At 44.4% G+C, this 20,594-nt stretch overlaps 1 protein-coding gene across 1 annotated transcript; it reads right to left on the bottom strand.

Moving 5' to 3' along the window:
* Positions 1–650: 650 nt before the first annotated feature.
* Positions 651–19,570, bottom strand: LOC137433006 (zinc finger and BTB domain-containing protein 6). The gene is made up of 2 exons (XM_068125374.2): positions 19,412–19,570; positions 651–3,175 (listed from the first exon to the last, which is right to left on the bottom strand). Exon 2 carries the CDS (start codon positions 3,163–3,165, stop codon positions 1,483–1,485), a length of 1,683 nt encoding a protein of 560 aa, XP_067981475.1. The 5' UTR covers positions 3,166–3,175; positions 19,412–19,570; the 3' UTR covers positions 651–1,482.
* Positions 19,571–20,594: the final 1,024 nt, after the last annotated feature.

Raw genomic sequence — 20,594 nt, 5'->3', positions numbered from 1 at the left:
CTTCCATCTGTGTTTAGCACAACTACTTGACAGGTGCACGCCCTCATTGTGGGTAGGCCCCCAATTCATCGGCCGCCATACTCTTCTTATCCACCGCAGCCGCTCACTGGTATTAACAGGAAATGGTAGGAACGCGACGCCTCTCACCGACGCACATTTCTCATGTCAGTGAGTCAGATTTGCATCCAGCAACACAACAATTATGGTTAACCAACCGGGAATCGTCCTCACTTTGAGCCTTTTGTTTGAATGCTGCAAGTTGTGTTTAGAAAACGATTTGATTTCACCCTTGCAATGGCAGGCTCAAAGTGCCCCGATTAGCAGAAGTGAGTCAACGAAAATGCACGGACAGCGCATGCGCGGAAGGCATTGTTTGCATCCCCAAAACATTTTGAAAGCCGCATATTGTGTGTCATACCTGTTTTTGGATCAAACCCAAAAAAATGTCAAAAGATGTCATGGTGGCAATCCGTAAATATATTGTGGTGTCATTCCTACCATGTTTGGTTGTTTTTTGGGGGGGACTCCATCCCGACATGTTTTTTTTATTTCATTTTTATTTTTATTTATTTTGTGAGTTGTGAATTTACTAAGCATATCAAACTGTAAGATGCACATCTGTTGAGAGTTGAGAAAGGATGCTCGCTGAGTTCAATATTTTACATCATTGATCTTTCTGGGGACATTTAACATTGAAACGACATTATAACTAAGGACAAGGTATTTTATTAAGCAGAATATTTGATTAAAAGTGAAACTCCAGGTATTTTGTACCTTTGCTTCATTGTTATTGTAAAAGTATATGAATACCAGCATCATCGGCACAATTCTGCAGAAGGAACAGAATGAGTCGGTTGTAAGACACTAAAAAAAACAAAGAAAAACTTTTGTCTCGGAATCTCTCAAAGCAAAACAGATACTTCCTTACAAAACTGCCAATTTGGAATCCTTAAAATGAGCAAAGATTCCCCAAACATGTCCTCTTCTGGATTAATTATGAGGATGTGGGGGGAATCATTCCACTTTAAAGTGGATATTACAAATTTCAGGAAATTTTGCCCTTTTTCAGTGCATTTTTAGAAGGTCGATTCCTCATTGCTTGCACCCGACTAAAGAGGTAAATGTTACCATGACAATGTGGCTTGAAAAGTGGAAACATTCATCTCAAAGCAGAATAAGCAACAGGTTTACCTGCTCAATGTCATCAAATAATAACCAATTTCACCAGAAGAGGTAAGATGTCACTCCTTTGATGAGATGCCGCTGCATTATCTTTAAGACGAAACATGATGAAACTTTCTCAAAAGGATCATAGAGACCCATTGGCGATCTCCCGAACAAATGATTTAATAAATAAACAATTATGCTTCAAAAAGTATGAATCTCATCAGTTTAAAAATGAGCGATAAGAATTACACATATAATGTCCTCTTAATCGCTTTAGAAAGGGGTTAGAGTCTTGCTGTCCATCTTAATGAGGATTTAGATTGAACCCGAACTTCCTTCAGTCCAGCTCGGTCGGCGTAAGGAGAATTGACCTTCAGAGGAGCATACTTTGTGATAATCCCGAGTTTCTGACACAACCGGTGTTTCTTCCGCTGTCAGCATGTTAAGTGGTGTGAGTCTCCCTACAGTGTCCTGCAAAGCATTCTCGGCACAGCTTTTGTTGTGCTGCTCACGCAGGTGTCGCCGCAGCGCTGGCTTGTGTGCAAAACCGGCACGGCAATAGCGACAGCGATGTGGTCGGTCACCACTGTGTAGGTTCATGTGGTCTTGCAGGGAGCTTTTCTGTGTGAAACAGCGGCCACACAGGTTACAGGCAAAAGGTTTTACACCAGTGTGGATGCGGAGGTGCCGTGTCAAATTGCTGCTCTGTGTGAATTCTCGTCCACAGCGAGGACAAAGGAAGATCTTATGAGAGCGCATGTGTGCCCAAAGGCCCTCAATGTGTGAGAAGCCTTTCAGGCACTTGCCACACTCAAAATGACGTTGTGTGATAGCCGTTGAAGAACTTATCGGAGCTTTGTGGTGCAAAGATGGCATGAGCAGGCGCAATGGCAGGGTTCTGCCACTTCGTGTGACCTTCCCTCGCCCATTGGCTACTGCCTCAAGCTTGCCAGCCACATCTTCACTTTGCTCCGGCAATGTTCCCATAAAGCCAGCATCTTCTGTTGGCATTTGAAGGTAGGTGACTCCTGGAAGCTCTTTAGTGCTTTCAGCTTCTTGGGTTGGAGTTGATCGTCCAGCGCTGCTTACGTATTCACGGTAAGGTTCTTCAATGCTGTCATCCGCCACCGTATCTTTTGTATCCAGGGTGGAATGAATATAGTAGTCATCACGTGCTGGTGAGACAATTTCAGTATTTATTGAACAATCCCCGACACCACCAGACACCTTTCCTAAACTTCCTGTTTCATCAATTTCATCATCACTTAATACCTCAAGCTTCACCATACAGAAGTTTTGAGGTGATTCATCTGCCTCACATCCTGCTGCAACTATGTCTACAGTATGGCTTTCATCAGCCCCATGCTTTGCTGTATGTCCTTCTACACAGCTCAGTCCTTCATCATCTAGGCCTGCTTGAGGCCAAGGTACTGTGCAGTCAGGGAGTTGCTGGGGACCTTCAGGCTTTTGTTCATTTGAACCGTCTGAAATAGGACTTGCAGATGCTTTGTCTGGTTCATAATCCATTTCTGCCTGGTTTGGCCATTTTCTAAAGTCATCTTGAACTTTCCTGTGCTTCAGTATCCCAGTGTTTCTGCTGCTCAAGAGTGGTTGGATGTAACGTCCCAATGCCTGGGTACATCGCTCAACAACATGGTCCATCTGCAAATAACTGGCCGCAGTCAAGTAGGCAAGCAGATCCCGTGTAGGCACTTCAAGACGTCCGGTATAACAGGAAAGGAGAAGGTCAAAACCAACTCGTGGATCTTGTGGTAGTGAGATGCGAACCTCTATGGCATTTGGATTGAGCAAAAATTGGTCACGGAGATATGGTGAACAGGCAGCGAAGAGAACACGATGACCGCGCAATGACACACTCTCAAGACGCACTGTGACATCACAGAGTCGGCCGTCAAGGCGCAGGCGATTCATACTGCGTAGAAAGGCAGGGCTTGCCGAAGTCAGATCAAAGCGTAGAACATCATTGCACAGCGTCATAGTTCACCAACTGGGCAGTCATGGAAGGGAGGAGTTGGAAGGGTTTAGATAGGGGGTGCAGTAGGAGGGAGAGTGTCATTGAAAAGCAAGCCACACAATCACTAGAAGCAGTCAGCAGCAATAAAATAATCTTCCACAACAATTAGAAGTTATGAAGCATGAAGGAGTGCAAATTATATGTGACGCTCGATCCAAAAAAAGGGTTTTTTTTTTTTGTTTGTTTTTTTGTATACAAGATCGAGGCTTGTGAAAGAGCTAACATTAATCACACAGAAAGACAAACCAACACATAAAACATATAACATGGGGAGCAGTAGACAAGATGGGGAGAGAGGGGGAAGGAAACAAACAACATTTGAGAGCAGGGACATCGAGAGATCTGTGGGAGGGAGAGGGCTTTGGGAGGGTCTGGGGGGGGAGGCATGGGAAGGGGGAGGGGGGTTGGGAGAGGTATAAAACATATGGACACTGCAAGGACTTCCAGGAAAGAAGTTGGCATTTCAAACAAAGTGGATCTGGGGTGAATTAGCGGGGGTAGAAAAGATCAAGGTTTTGGATGGGGGAAGATAAGAGATGGTGGTGAACAGCTGTTTTAAAGACCTGGAGGGAGAAATGGGATTGAAGGGAGTGTGGGAGTTTGTTCCAGAGGCGGGAGAAAAGAGGAATGAAAGAGTAAAGGTGAGCAGAGAGCCTAGATTTCGGCAGTTTAACCATTAGTAGCCCAGCGGCTAAGTCGAAAAATATTTCACTTTGTGGAGAAATTATGAAACTTTGCAAACAGGTGGAGGACCCCAGTAGGAACATTTTTCGATTAGGACCCAACTCTGAAACGCCCCCTGGTGGCCGATAGAAATACGATTGCAGTGGCTAACCCCCCCCCCCCCCCCCCCCCACCCCCCCATGACAATTTGGGTGAACAGGTGATCAGTTAGCACCCCATATGATTTTACTTAGCACCCCATATTATTTCAGTGCTGCCATCTGTTTGCATTAGTTTAGGTTAAGACAGAAGATTTCCTTTTTTATGCAATAAAGTTATTTGCAGACATCAAAGTTCGTTATCATTATTGTATTAACGCATGTTTTCTTTTACAAGTGGAAAACCATAAACCATGTCCAGGTCATTTAAGATCGTTCCTTTTCAAGTCAATCGGATGAAAATTTAGGATTTTAGAAATTTGGCCTATGTTGACCTTTTGGCCAATGTTGACTTCAAAAATAATTGGTAGTTGTATTCAGTGACCTGATATGTAAATGCTTTTCAAATTTCAAGTCAATCAGATGAAAATTGAGGATTTTAGAAATTTGACAAAGTTGTTGACCTTTGGCCTATGTTGACCTTTTGGCCTAGGTTGACCTCAAAAATAATTGGTGGTTGTATTCAGTGACCTGATATGTAAATGTTCTTCAAATTTCAAGTCAATCAGATGAAAATTGAGGATTTAAGAAATTTGACAAAGTTGTTGACCTTTGGCCTATGCTGAGTTGGGTCCTAATCGAAAAATGTTCCTACTGGGGTCCCCAACCTGTGTGCAAAGTTTCATAATTTCTCCACAAAGTGAAATATACTGCCATATTTTTCGACTTAGCCGCTGGGCTATAGAGGGTTGCTGGCAGATCTTGTGCGACCTGTAGGTATAACAACACTTCGGAATATTGTCAGGCTGCATGTTGCCTTTCCTTTATGGATCATGATGTTGGTACACTATTGCCAACTGAGCGAGAATTGGCTCGACTCGATGAATATTTTAGCATTAAAATGAACATTATGAATGTCACAGTGATTGTCGATTGATCGAATCTCATAATATATGATTTAACATTTAAAAAAAGATACTCATTAGTTTCATGTTTCCACTTGTCTTCGTCCATTTTTCTCTTCAATTTGATATTTCGTGGCATGATTGATGCTTATATGGGGTGAAGCATAAATGTTCAGAAAAATCAACAAAGGGCCGATCGATGTCTGAGAAAGAAATTTGAACATACAATACAATGCAAGTAATTTCATACACAAGTGCATTATAAAGTAAAGCTCAAAATAAATGTGCTCAAACTTGACAAACTTTCTCAAACTTGACACACAATTCAAATGAACATTTAATTATTACGGAAAACATTTTGGTGGGAAAAAAACCAAACACAATAAAACAAGTAGAGCTACATTCAAAGTACACCGCCCCCGTGCCAAATAAATACATATCCTCCAGCACACGACATTGACAGAGTGCCTTCAGCACCCAGAGATGCCACAGTGCAGCACATGGAGATGGAATTGGGAGGGAGTGGTGTGCAATAATCGATTGATTAATTGCGGAATTAAAATAAATAAATAATAACAACAAACACAACAACAGGCATTTTAAGACCATTTTCCCTGCTAGATCGGGGGTTAGTCTTGCGGGCCCCATGACAATCCTCTCCATTTTGCCCTATTTTCTGCATCTCCCCTTGTTAACCCCCTTGCCCACATTTCTTCTTCCACCACCTTTAGCCAAGTCTTTCTCAGTCATCCCCGTCCTCTACTTCCCTCTACATTCATTTCCATCACTCTTCTCAACCAGTCACTTTCATCCTTCCTCAACACATGACCAAACCATCTCAACTTGTTTCTCTTCACAGCATCAATCACAGGCTCTATTTCCATCATCTTTCGCAACTCATCATTTGTCTTCCTCTCTCTCTCAACGATACTCCACACATCCACCGAACCATTCGCATTTCCACCCTTTCCAGCCTTCGTTGCTGCTCTACGTTCATTACCCATGTCTCGCTCCCATGAATCATAACACTTCTCACACATGTAGCATACACCCTTCCCCTCAGCTTCAACGACACTCCCCTCCTCGTCAGAACGCCAATCAGTTCCCGAAACTTCTTCAATGCACATCTCACTCCAGAAACCATTGCTGAGTCTGATCCACCTTCTCCATTCAGCATGTCTCCTAGGTAGCAAAATGTTTTCACACATTCCAGCTTCACGCCGTCTCCAAGATCCAACTCAACATTTCCTCCATCTGCAGCTCCCTCTGTGCACACCTTACACTTGAATGTAGCTGCCACGCTGGTTATTGACCCTCTCAGCCCACTACATTTTCGATGAACCCACTCAGTGCACATTGTACATTGAATGGAGTTCACACCAACACCCTTCCTGCACACAGTACACGGCCACTTCCCAGTTCTTTCCACCTCACCACATGCTTTACCACTTGCCATCACCTTCGTCTTTCCTATATTCACCTTCAAACCTTTTGTCTCCATACATTCCTTCCACTTGTTCATCTTTTCCTTCAGTCCATCCATACTTTTCGCAATCAACACCAGATCATCTGCATGCAACAACTCCCACGGTAAATCCTCCTTTACGTTCTGAGCCAGCACCTCCATCACAGCTACAAATAGTAGTGGACTTAGTACCGACCCCTGATGCACTCCCACCTTCACCTCAAACTCACCACGGTTCCCGTCCTTCGTCCTTACAGCTGTGCGCTCTCTCTCATCCATTGCCATCACTACTCTGATCAACCATTCCTCCACTCCTAACTTCCTCAATAAATGTCACTACTTCGCGTGGAACCCTATCGAATGCTTTATCTAGATGAACAAACCCAATAAACAACTTCTTCCTCTTCTCCATGAACTTCTCCTGCAACTGCCTTACAAAAAAGCACGTCTGTCGTTCCTCTTCCTGGCATAAATCCAAACTGCATTTCATCGATCTTCACTTTCTTCCTTATCCTCTTCTTCAACACCCTTTCAAATAATACCTTCATTCCATGCTCTAATAACTTTGTCGCTCTGTACGAGCTACAGTCCAGAGGGTCACCTTTTGCCGTTGTATGGAGGGATGAGGGTACTCAGTTCCCAATCCACTGGAATGCAGCCTTCTTTCACCAACATATTACCGATCCCTGTCATTCTCTTTACAGACTTCACAGACTGGTCAAACAAGTGGAACAAGTCTTTCAATCCTGACAAATCTCACACTCTTACTATGTCCCTCCGAAAAGATCGACTGGACCAGGGGTGGCTAACCAGTCCAGCATAAAGAGCCAAAAGAAACCCTCACACCATTGCAAAGAGCCGCACAACACCTGCATGCTCACACTACAACAGCAACTTATAGGCCTAATGACATAATTAAGAATTATATGTATTATGGTTATGTCATAATTATCATAATACATAGCTTAACAGTTTTCATAGGTCGTTTATTACCTCAGTGGGACACCTGGCAGTCTTTGTTTTCCACAAACATTTTCAGGTCTGGCTTGTACTCAGTTGTGGCCACTCGGAGAAACTCTTTCACGTGTGTGTCCGTAAGAACAGAGCGATGTCTTGACTTCACTTGTTTCAGTGTAGGAAAAACTGATTCACAGACGTAAGTTGATCCAAACATTGACATTAGCTTGAGTGCAGCCTGTTTGACACCGAGGTATCTGTCTGTGAGCACAATTTTCCAAAACTCTGTGCCTGTGGTTCCTTCTCTCAAGACACATTTAAGTCTGTCATCCTCAGAAAGTTCAATCATCTCCAACTGGGATGCTGCTTCATCTGCCACAAAGGGGGCTTTTTAACAATCCGATTCTGCAGTGAAAGGGTTGATGAGGAATGTGATCTGTGGCCGTTGTTTCTTCAGGTTGCAGAATCGGTCCCCAAAACTCTGCTGCAGATTTTCAACCAGTGTTGCAAAGCGTGCAATGCTCCTTTTTGTGACCCCAGCTGCTTCTCCATTTGCCTTCAACAAGGAGGGAAAATGTGTGAGCTCTCCCTTTTGAAGATGGGTCTGGAAGAGCGTGAGTTTGTTCACAAATGTGAAAACACTTTGCACCAGGTCAGGCGGCATTTTTCACTTCCCTTGCAGATCTAGATTCAGTTTGTTCAGATGATGCAGCATGTCGACCAGAAACCCCAAGTCTGACATCCACTGGGGGTCATGTAGCTCAGGATAGTCCTTATGTTTCTCTGCCAGAAACAGCTTCACTGGGTCCAAAAGTTCAAAAAAACGGGAAAGCATGTTACCTCTTGAAAGCCATCTCACAGTGCAGTGGAGAAGCAGATCATTGGGAAGGTCTTCGTCCAGTTCAGCTATGAGGTTTTTGAACTGTCTGTGCTTGAGAGCATGAGTGCGAATAAAATTCACAATTTCTAGCACAGGTTTCATGACATGGTCCAAGTTCAGCTTATTAGACACCTGGTTCTCTTGATGGATGATGCAATGAAATGTCCAAAAATCAGGGAAACGGCCGTCAGCTTTACACAGCCCTACAAGGCCATTTGCAGATCCCAACATAGCTGGTGCACCGTCTGTGGCTATTGCTGTTAGTTTTGGTAATTGCAAATTTGCCTTCTCAACAACAGTCGCGAGTGTCTCTTTCAGGTCGATGTCGCGGGTCCTATCTTTTAACGGCACAATGTCAAGCAGCTCTTCCTTAATTGTGCAGTCTTCTGACACACCCCGTACAAATATTGCCAACTGTGGCTTATCTTGAATGTCGCAAGACTCATCCAAAGCAATGCTGAAATACAGCCATTTTTCAAGATCCGTATGCAACTGTGTTTCAATGGAGTTGTTAATATGTGATATTCTCTGTTCAATGGTGTGCCGTGACAGCTCCAGGTCTGACACACAACGCTTCAAACTGTCATTTTCAGGAGTGAGGATGGCAATAACATCTCTGAGACACGTTTTCCCGAATTCCCCTTCACTGTATGGCTTTTTAGCTCGAGCAATGTTCCATGCCAACTGATATGATGCTGATGTGACCGTCTCTGAGTGCTTCGTTAATTTCGGAAAAAACTGAGTCTGCTTCTCTGACTGACGTTTCAATGCATTTTCCTTGTGCTTGCGAAGTTCACTGCCTTTGGGAAAATCCCGGGCCAAGTTATCATGGAGTAAGGTGAAATGGCGCTCCAGGTTTGAAGCTTGAAAATGCGACAGTGCAGTCTGGCAAATCAAGCACAAGGGTTTCCCATTTCGCTCCGTAAAAAAATACAATTCCTCCCATTCAGGCAAAAATGCCCTGTGCTCCTCTTAATATTTGCGCTTAGCTTTACGTTTTCCTGACTCTGTCATGGCGATTCGGTCACTGCCGCTGGGCTAGTGCTAGCCTAGCTAACAAACTTCCGAGTCTGCGTGCGCAAGTGTGTTTCTATGCGCGAAAGTGTTTCATGTTTGGGCTCATGCATGACGAGTGGGAGATTTCTGTCAAACATATTACCACAAAATTATCTTTTATTTTAAAAATATTGGCAAATTTATTGGCAGTATAGTCAAATATTCAAATGCATTTTGATTTTATAATAGAAATACATTTTAAAATATAAAAACATGCACCGATAGAGCAGCTCCTCGCGAGCCGCACAAGAGCTGGCTAAGAGCCGCATGCGGCTCGCGAGCCGCGGGTTCGCCACCCCGGGACTGGACAATCCTCCCATCTACTTTCTGAACAATCCTCTTGAAGAAGTTCTGTCACTCAAGCTTTTGGATCTCACTATCTGTCATGATCGGACCTGGGAAAAGCACATTTCCAAGCTGGCCTCCAAAGCCATTCGCCGACTGTGCATCCTCCGTCGTGTGAAGTTCATTTTTGGCACTACTGAGCTCCTCACCACATACTGTATAAAGCTTTCATCCGCAGCTCAATGGAATACTGCTCCAGAGGGGAGCCTCTGGGCTGGTGCTCCTGCCTCACACATAGCCCGGCTTCAGGCTGTCAAAACCAAAGCTTTCAGAATCATTTTCCCATGATGAAGCTGATTCTGAGGGCCTTTCGCTTTCTTACCGCAGGCAGGTAGGTGGTCTTTCTGTCTTCTACAGACTCCTCTCTGGCCTAGCTCCCCCAGCTCTGTCCCCCAAATATTTCTGCAGGACGCACAAGGCACAAGATCTGCCAGCAACCCTCTTCTGGTAGAACTGCCAAAATCAAGACTCTCTCCTCACCTTCACTCTTTCATTCCTCTTTTCTCCCACTTCTGGAACAAACTCCCTCACTTCCTTCAATCCCACACCTCCCTCCAGGTCTTCAAAACAGCTGTTCACCATCATCTCTTATCTTCCCCCATCCAAAACCTTGATCTTTTCTACCCCCGTTAATACACACCAAATCCGATTTCTTTCCTGGAATTTCTAGTGGAGTCCATTTGTTATATACCATGTTACCCCCTCCCCCACAGGCCCCTTCCTTCCACAGATCTACTGACGTCCCTGTTCTCTGTCGGTGTGCTTGCGGTGCTTCCCTCTCTCTCCCCCTCCCTTTATTATATATTTTAGGTGTCTGTTTATGTTTTTGTGTTTTATGTGTTAGCTCTTGCACGAGCCTCGACTTTGTATACAAAAAAAAGCAGCGTACAACGACTATGGCACATCTCGAGATGGGCTGAAAGGGGCTAAAGACTCTTGTGTGGAGCAGTTTAACTGAGACCCATCATATGTCAGGAAGAACCACCATGAACCGCCCCTGACACATGGGTTTTTAGGGCCTCAGCCCCAACTCCAGTTCAGCAAGTAGGAGGGGCCTGCTAACTGTGGCCTCCCGAAGCGGGTGACTAATGGGGCCTACCTTCAATCTCGGCTGACTGCCCATGCGGCCAATCATGGGTCTGCCCATACTTCCTTCCTCATGAGACAAAGTGGCCATTCCCAGCCTAAGTGCCTGTCCATCCTTTGCCATTCACAATCAACTGGGACTGCCTACTTCCAAAACATGAAACACAATAACTTAACCCATCCACCCTGTATGGACAGAGTTGTCACTCCATGAAAAGGGTTGGTGGAATAGCCTAGAGGTATGCACATTCACCTCCCAGCTGCGTAGCCTGCTTTTTAATCTTGGCCCAGCTATAAACTGTAACCCCTGGGTTTCACATATACGGTGATTCATCAAAATGTGTGTGCCGTCCCTCGGATGGATGTTAAACTGGCGTCCCTTCTTTTGACATTAGTTGGTGAATGTTAAAGAATCCACGGTGAAGTTTGTGACGAGTAGGAAAGCTATCGCGGACCTGACCAAATTCAAAATTCCCTCTCAAACGTACAGGGTACACTGCATGAGTGGCACCATCCCGCCCCCCAGCAAATGATGCTACACACAGCTATATGCTGCATATGAAAGAAGAACGCAGTAACGGACATATTATCCCTACCCAAAAACACTCCCTCATCCCCCACAAACATAACAGTACAAGTTGGTTGTGCCTATTACTTGATGTCGCCATGACATCCACAGCATATTGTTATCGATATCTCTCACAGCCTTGTTTTTATAAACAAATGTGTCTGCCTGAGAATAACTATTCACAGAACATATCAATAAGAATGTTCTGTTCCCTCTCGTTCAAAGGCACCCCCAGTTAGTGGTGACAAAGATACAAGAGATTCCGCAAATATACACTCCATTGGAGTACATGAGAGACAAACAAATTGTGTGATAAGAGAATAAGAAACTGTTTGGGGAGCTGGGGAAATGGTGCTTCCTCCTCTCCTCTCCTCTCCTCTCCTCTCTCTGTCTCCTATTTTCTGTGTTGTGTCCAACTGTTATCAGTACTCGCCTTTTATCCCTCCGACGTCATGATTTTTCCATGAGCCTCGATTTGACATCAAAAAGAGATAATAAAAGTTGGCTTTCTGGAAAACAGTCTAACCCCATCAACTATGTATGGATACAGTTTAGAATAAGAAACTGTTTCCATTGGCAATAGTTTACAGCAATGGCCTGCAGGTGTTGGGATCTCAACCCCTGACTCATGATGCAGGGAAACTAGGTTCAAATCCCATATACCATACAAATGTCTAAATGTAATTGGTTCTGGTGATGAGGCCAGTTTCATAAGGCCAATTCATGTCTAAATATGTATTCATATCATAATCATAATCGTAATCATATCATAATAATATATGGTATATGTATCGTATGAATGAAATAACTAGTCTGCATTAGCCACGTTACCCCATATGGCAGTCCCCGTATGAATGAAATAAGTAATCTATATTCGCTAAATTACCCCATATGGCCGTCCCCGTATGAATGAAATAACTAGTCCACATTCGCCACATTACCTCTTATGGCCGTCCCCATATGAATGAAATAACGAGTCCACATTCACTACATTACCCCCTTATTGCCGTCCCCATATGAATGAAATAAGTAATCTATATTAGCTACATTACCTCTTATGGCCATCCCCGTATGAATGAAATAACTCGTCTGCATTAGCCATGTTACCCCTTATGGCCGTCCCCGTATGAATGAAATAAGTAATCTATATTAGCTACGTTACCCCTTATGGCCGTCCCCGTATGAATGAAATAACTAGTCTGCATTAGCCATGTTACCCCTTATGGCCGTCCACGTATGAATGCAATAACTAGTCTGCATTAGCCATGTTACCCCATATGGCCGTCCCCGTATGAATGAAATAAGTAATCTATATTAGCTACGTTACCCCTTATGGCCGTCCCCGTATGAATGAAATAACTAGTCTGCATTAGCCATGTTACCCCTTATGGCCGTCCACGTATGAATGCAATAACTAGTCTGCATTAGCCATGTTACCCCATATGGCCGTCCCCGTATGAATGAAATAAGTAATCTATATTAGCTACGTTACCCCTTATGGCCGTCCCCGTATGAATGAAATAACTAGTCTGCATTAGCCATGTTACCCCTTATGGCCGTCCACATATGAATGCAATAACTAGTCTGCATTAGCCATGTTACCCCTTATGGCCGTCCCCGTATGAATGAAATAAGTAATCTACATTAGCTACGTTACCCCTTATGGCCGTCCCCGTATGAATGACATAACTAGTCTGTCATATCTAGTCATAGTCATAGTCATAGTATAGTCATATAGTCATAGTATAGTCATATACATATACATTCATATACCATACAAATGTCTAAATGTAATTGGTTCTGGTGATGAGGCCAGTTTCATGAGGCCAATTCATGAGGCCATGAGGCCAATTCATGGAAAACGAATGTTTACCTCTGCCACCAAAGGTGGATGGAGGTTATGTTTTCACGCCTGTCTGTCTGTCCGTTTGTCTCTTTGTGAACAAAATATCTCAAAGTTGTGGACGGATTAGGACGAAATTTGGCAGAGATGTAGCGTATGTGACACCGACGAAATGATTAGATTTTGGTGAAGATCTGGATTCGGATCCGAATACTATAATTTTTAAGTGATTCTTCACCATTGGGAGATAGGGCCAAAAACGATACACAGCAGGATATCTCAAAACGTTATGGACAGATTTGGACGAAACTTAGTGGACATGATGTGTTTGTGACAAGGAAGAATCGATTCAATTTTGGTGTAGATCCGGATCCGGCTAGTAGAATTTTTAAAGTGATTCTTCACCATTGGGGGAAAGGGCCAAAAACCTCAAAAAGTTGTGGATGGATGATTTTGAATAAATGTGATTCTGTATTGTGATTTTCTGGTCTACTCTGGGATACAAAACGTAAACTGTGAGTGCCGTTCTAATTATGCATGTCTTTGTAATTCGTGTAAAAGTACAACATTGATGTTGCTTACTGGCATTGCCTTGCATGTGAATCAGGGTGGCAGTTTATAGCTTGGTCGGGATTACGAACCTAGGTTAAGCAGCTCAAAGGGGTTCAGTATACCTGAAAGCCCATCCTGCCAGTGCCAGCCCATTGTCTACTAATGCCTTTATAATGAATGTAAAAGCACACACATGACGTCCACTAATATATTTGTCCTGCACGTGATACATGTATGTACATACAAGCACACACATGACATCGACTAATATCTTTGTCCTGCACGTGATACATGTATGTTCACTCTGGGGCAAAAAAATGAGCGAAGTCAATTGTTTAACATTTTTTGTCATAACCATTTTACCGTACATTAAACAAACCACCAAAACACCATAACATGCAGAAATAACTACAAATCAGCATGGAATAGCTTAACTTGTCCCTTTGCGTTCTTTAAATAATCCAGTCTTTTGGTCAAACTTTCACAAAGCTTCTTGGACTGAATGAATGAATGAATAAATAAATGAATGAATGAATGAATGATCGTTTTAAGGCCATTTTCCCCGCTAGAGCGGGGGTTAGCCTTGCGGGCCCCATGACAATCATGGTTCCCTGTTTGAGGCAATGTTTTTTTATGGCCGGATGCCCTTCCTGACGCCAACCCTTGGTCACACTCTTACGACACACAGGGATACGTTGTACCTATTCTAAACCGGGGTACACACCGTGATCATTCATCCCAGCAAGCTGGTACTCAATTTGCCGACCTCGGAAGGATGACAGGCTGAGTCAACCCCCTTGGCGTTAATTCAGCGATCGACCGGGATTCGAACCCAGGATCCTAGGATCCCAAGCCGGCACCCTAACCGCTAAGCCAACACCAGGCTAAACCGCACTGAGACATGTCAATTTGATCCCATTCATGTTTAACAGCTTCCCAAAGTTGATCAGAATTTGCAAATTTCCTTCCAATAAGTTTGTTCTGAAAATAGGCCCAAAGATTCTCTATGGGGTTCAGATTGGGACTCTGACCAGGGCAGAACATGAGTTTCAGGGACTTTCTCCAACCACTTTTTGGAGGCTTTTGCTGTATGGGTAAGGCATTCTCTTGTTGAGAAATGACTTCTTTGCTTTTCTCTCCAGGAAATAACTTTTGAAAGCTGGGAAGTAATCCTTTCTTCAATATTTTCTGGTATTCCTTGGCAGTAATTGACTGTTCACACCTTATCAGCACACGAACACCAGCAGAGGAAAATGCATCCCAGACCATGATTGCACCTCCTCCATGCTTCACAGTTGTTGAAATGCACTCAGGGTTGCATGTCTCACCGGATCTGTGAAGGCAACGTTCCGGGGCGTCACTGCAAATCTCAAATCTTGATTCATCACTCCACAGAACCCTCTGAAACCAGTCTGAATCACAATTCCCATATTCGGTCAAAAAGTGCAATCTGTCCTGAATGTTTTTCTTGGCTTACAGAGGCTTCTTAGCTACATCTTCTTGAGGCAAAACCAGCATCAGTCAACCTTCTTGTGATGGTCCTTCTGGAAATGGTCTTGTTTACAGCAGATCTGAACTCCTCTGACAGTTTCTGCAGGATTTTGTTTCTTTCCTGGAGAACTAAGAATTTCAGTCAGCTGTCATCTTTACTTGGAGTGGCTCTAGGCCTGCCAGATCCCTTCTTCCTTGCAGTAGAACCAGTTTTCTGGAACTGTAGACCTATTCTCTTTATGGTAGGCAGAGAAATAGGGATGTTCTCCTTCAGGAGCTTGTGGATTTCAGAATATGTCTTGCCCGCTTCACAAAGACGAGCAATTCGATTTTTAATATCCCCATCAGCATGGAACTTTTCTTTCTTTGGAGGTATTTCTAAATTGAAAAACATGACATGTGACATGACATGTCATATCATGACACATGACAAACACACAAACACATGACCTACACTAACAACTATACAAGTCATAAAATAGAGCAATTTAGGCACTACATATGCACTAAACAATGAAAAAAACATAACCTAAAAATGCTTTAGAGATCTTCAAAAATATACTTCGAACTGTGAAATGTTTTTTTGATTTTATTTTTTGACAGAGAACAACTCAAAAGTCTTATCTTCCTTTTTATGTGTAAATTTTTGATATATTTTGTCTTGCCTGAGATATTGGCCTTTATAGATGAAAAGCGAAAATACGGAAATTTCACAATTGTCTTTTTTTTTCAGAACAAAACTTTTTAAAACACGAAACGAATTTTTTCATAAAAATTGCTGCAAACCACACGGAGGGCTTTTAGCTACCGTAACATGAATAATCAATTGAAACTGGAATAGGGACTGTGCATCTAGGGCTCTAAATTTGAAAAAATACAGCCTGGCTCATTTTTTGGTCCCAGAGTGTATGTAAAAGCACACACATGACGTCGACTACTATCTTTGTACTGCACATGATACATGTACAGTCACGTGAAAAAGTAAGTACACCCCATGTAAAGTTTTGACTTTTTCAACATATTTCAACATACAGCTATTTGATCTTCATTTCAACAATATTGAGAGATAAAGGTGATATAATACAGGGTCCGGCTGGGAGGTGTGACGATTTTCAGAAAACTCGTACACAGTTATTTTTAGTCGAATTAAATTTTTATTTTATTTTTAAAGACTACATATATAATGCCATGTAATACACTGTAACAAAGACATTTTAAAAATGTAATTCATGTTTGAATTGGGTATAACAATGCAAGTGGGGGGTCGAGCGCATGCGTGATGGCTGTTGGTTACTCGTTGTTAGGCGCCATTTCAGTAGCCATGGAGCTGTGGACGATTGAACATCGCGTCTTTGTTGTTGAGGCGTTTATTCAAACGGGTAGTTCGGTGGTGCTTACACAGCGCAGATTTCGTACTCACTTCAATGTTGGTCGACGTGGTGCCGTTCTGTCTCGAAACACAATATTGAAGTGGGTAAAAAACTTCAGGACAACTGGATCTGTGAGGCCGGGAGCAGCTCGGGGAGGTGATCGAACCGTTAGGACCCCGGAAAACATCGAAAGGGTTCGACAAGCTGTGGAGGCCAGCCCTCGTCGGTCAGCGGTACGGCACGCTCACGCTCTACGGATGTCAGACAGATCAGTTCGTCGAATTTTGCACTTGGACCTTCATTATCACGCGTACAAAATCATGGTGGTTCAAGAACTGCAGCAGAATGATTTCGTACGGCGGTTTACGTTCGCAGAAAGAATGCTGGAACTGCTGAGGGATGCTGCTGTGCTGAGAAATGCTGGAACTTTTCCGCGCGTCTGCAAGAATGCTTGGACAAGAACGGCCGCCATTTAGATGATGTCATTTTTCAAACATGAATTACATTTTTAAAATGTCTTTGTTACAGTGTATTACATGGCATTATATATGTAGTCTTTAAAAATAATAAAAATTGAAATTCGACTAAAAATAACTGTGTATGAGTTTTCTGAAAATCGTCACACCTCCCTGACGGAGCCTGTATAACAAATATGAAACATTTACATTTTGTAGTCCATTGTATAATTTAAATAAACATAAATGCAAATTTCACCTGTGGAAAAAGTAAGTACACCCCTACATTTATCACTACTTCAAATACCTAAAATTTGAATCAGGTGCACCAGCTCAGGTGCAAATGATTAGAACATCGTTAGAGAAGATCTTGGTGGAACCTGCCTTATTTAAACCTCAGACATTTAGTTTGGTTTGCTCTTTGTTGTTGAAGTGTGCGGCGTCACCATGCCGAGATCAAAAGAGCTCTCGGAGGCCTTCAGAAAGAGGTTATAGATGCCTACGAGTCTGGGAAGTGATTTAAAAAGTCTCCTAACAATTTGAAATCAATCATTCGACTGTCCGGAAGATCATCTACAAGTGGAGAAGATTCCAAACAACTGCCAACTTGTTCAGGCCCGGCCACCCCAGCAAGTTCAGCCCGAGAGCAGACCGCAAGATGCTGAAAGAAGTCTATAAGAACCCCAGAATGTCATCACGGGACCTACAGGTAGCTCTTGCCACTGTTGATGTCAAAGTGCACGAGTCTACCATTAGAAAGAGGCTGCACAAATTTGATCTACATGGGAGGTGTGCCAGGAAGAAACCTTTGCTGTCCAGAAAGAACATAGAAAGAACATCAGGGCAAGACTAAAGTTTGTCAATGAACACCGAGGCAAAGACCAGCACTTCTGGAACAATGTGCTCTGGACAGATGAGTCAAAGGTAGAGCTATTTGGCCACAGTACCAGAAGACATGTTTGGTGAAAGCCAAAGACAGCATTTGACCACAAGAACCTGATACCAACGGTAAAGCATGGTGGTGGAAATATTATGGTTTGGGGCAGCTTTGCTGCATCAGAGCCTGGGCAGCTCACCATCATAGAATCCACTATGAATTCTTCATTGTACCAGAGGGTGCTTGAGGATAATGTGAGGCCATCTGTCGGAAAGTTGAAGCTCAACCGAAGGTGGACCTTGCAACATGACAATGACCCTAAACATACCAGTAAATCCACCAAGGAATGGCTGAAAAGAATGAAATGGAGGGTTCTGGAATGGCCAAGTCAAAGCCCGGATCTAAATCCCATCGAGACGTTGTGGGGGGATTTGAAACGAGCTGTGCATGGAAGAAACCCCTCAAACATCGCACAGCTGAAAGAATTCTGCATGGAGGAGTGGGAAAAATATCTCCCAGTCGATGTCAGAGACTGGTAGACAGTTATAAGAAATGCCGACTTGAGGTTGTTTCTGCCAAAGGGGGCAATACCACCTATTAGAGCCAAGGGTGTACTTACTTTTTCCACATGCAAAATTTGCATTTATGTTTATTTAAATTATACAATGGACTTCAAAATGTAAATGTTTCATGATATTTGTTATATTATATCACCTTTATCTATCAATATTGTTGAAATGAAGATCAAATAGCTGTATGTTGAAATATGTTGAAAAAGTCAAAACTTTACATGGGGTGTACTTACTTTTTCACGTGACTAAGTATGCAAAAGCACAAACATAACGTCGACTAATATCTTTGTACTGCACATGATACATGTATGACGTATGTATGCAAAAGCACACACATGACGGCGACTAATATCTTTGTACTGCACATGATACATGTATGTATGCAAAAGCACACACATGACGTCTACTAATATCTTTGCACTGCACATGATACATGTATGTATGCAAAAGCACAAGCGTGACATCGACTAATATCTTTGTACTGCACATGATGTATGTATGCAAAAGCACACACACATCATGTATGGTGGTGGTAGGTGGGGGTGGGGGGGGGGGGGGTGGTGGTAGAGGTGGGGGTGGGGGTGGGGTGGTGGTGGTGGGGGGGGGTGGTTGTGGTGGTGGTGGTGGGGGGGTGGTTGTGGTGGTGGTCGGGGTGGTGCTGGTGGTCAGGGTGTGGTGGTGGTGGTGGTTGTCGGGGTGGTGGTGGTGGTGGTCGGGGTGGTGGTGGTGGTGGTAGTGGTCGGGGTGGTGGTGGTGGTGGTAGTGGTCGGGGTGGTGGTGGTGGTCGGGGTGGTCCTCATTTACGTGGATCGTTTTAAAGACTCGGTTGCCGATGGAATGAAACAGCTTCGGACGGTGGACATGGGACACACGAGTAAACAGACAATTGGGGAATTTGACGGACACTGATATGAATGAGGGGGGGCGGGAGGATGATGTTGGGGTTGAGGGGGTGCACCACCTTACCGCTTTTCAACCCCAACGCGGAGAGCCGATCTTCCGGTGCGCAGGTCGGTGTACCGGTGATGGACAATCGGTGCTCACACGACACGACGCCGCCACAGCGATGATACAGTGCGAAGTACAGTGCGGAAAACAGCGATGGGAAGAAGGGCGCACGCGCACTCGGCTCGAACTCCGCCCACCCACCATGAGCTGCGGGAGGGAAGGGGTCGTGGTCAGCGTCGTTTCGCAATCCCGATCGATGATCCACGAAACGCTTCCAGAAGGGGCGCACGTGACGCACGCACCTGAACGCACCTTGGCTCGGTCATCAGCGTCCATAACTTGATGTTTCGATCATTCTTCAGCCTCCATTTAATTACCTGTCCATTTATGGATCGTTCTCACCTTCACGACAGATCATCATATAAATCGATCAGGAATTCACATTTGAAGGTTCATTTTCAAAATCCGTACTATGGTCTGCTGCGGTTGTAAAGATCGCACCACCACGACTTGCTTCAGCAGGGGGTCTTATACTTGTTCAGTTGTTCTACCTGTTCTTTTGGTGGATATTTACATTACATACTCTGATATCAGTGATCGCTATTCAGAAACTGTGGTGCTGTGCACACAACTCGATTTCCAAGAAGGTAGGCCACCACTCGTTGTACAAACCAAAACACTTTATTCTAGGCTCGCACGTAAGCACTGGGCGGGGCCGCGGGCTCGACTTTCGAGCCCGCATATATGTCCCGAGGCCACGCCTTGCCCTTGGGCGTGGCCGGTCGGCCGAAAGGCGAGGCATGTATTTCAGTTCCACCCTGCGCCTCGTGACGCCTTTGCTCCGGGCGTGGCCCGAGCCGTGCTTCCACGCCCGGTCGCTCGCGTCACCCACTGGTGCGCGGAATTATTACCCGCTGGCATTGTGTCCGCCACACGCGCCCCCCCCCCCCCCCCCCAGAATTCCCGCGCACCTGAAGGGTGAGCTTGCGGGGAAGTCGGATGACCGGCCTAAACGCCCTCTGGCGATGCGTGCAGGGCTGGGGGGTGGCGGGACGGCGGGGGTGGGGGGGGGGGGGGTGCCGGGGTTCTGCCCGCCGGGGGGTGGCCTCGACGCGGAGGCAGAGCTGCTTGCAGGGGGTGGTCCAGGTCGAGGTGGGCCGGCTTGAGGCGGTTCACGGAGATACGATCTGGAGTACTGCCG

This window comes from Myxine glutinosa, chromosome 8, assembly GCF_964187855.1.
Source record: "Myxine glutinosa chromosome 8, kmMyxGlut1.1, whole genome shotgun sequence".
Classification (NCBI taxonomy): domain Eukaryota; kingdom Metazoa; phylum Chordata; class Myxini; order Myxiniformes; family Myxinidae; genus Myxine; species Myxine glutinosa.
This window is presented reverse-complemented; position numbering and strand designations above follow the sequence as displayed.

Coding starts and splice junctions, on each gene's coding strand:
- LOC137433006 (XM_068125374.2), bottom strand. CDS start 3,165: ATGACGCTGTGCAATGATGTTCTACGCTTTGATCTGACTTCGGCAAGC.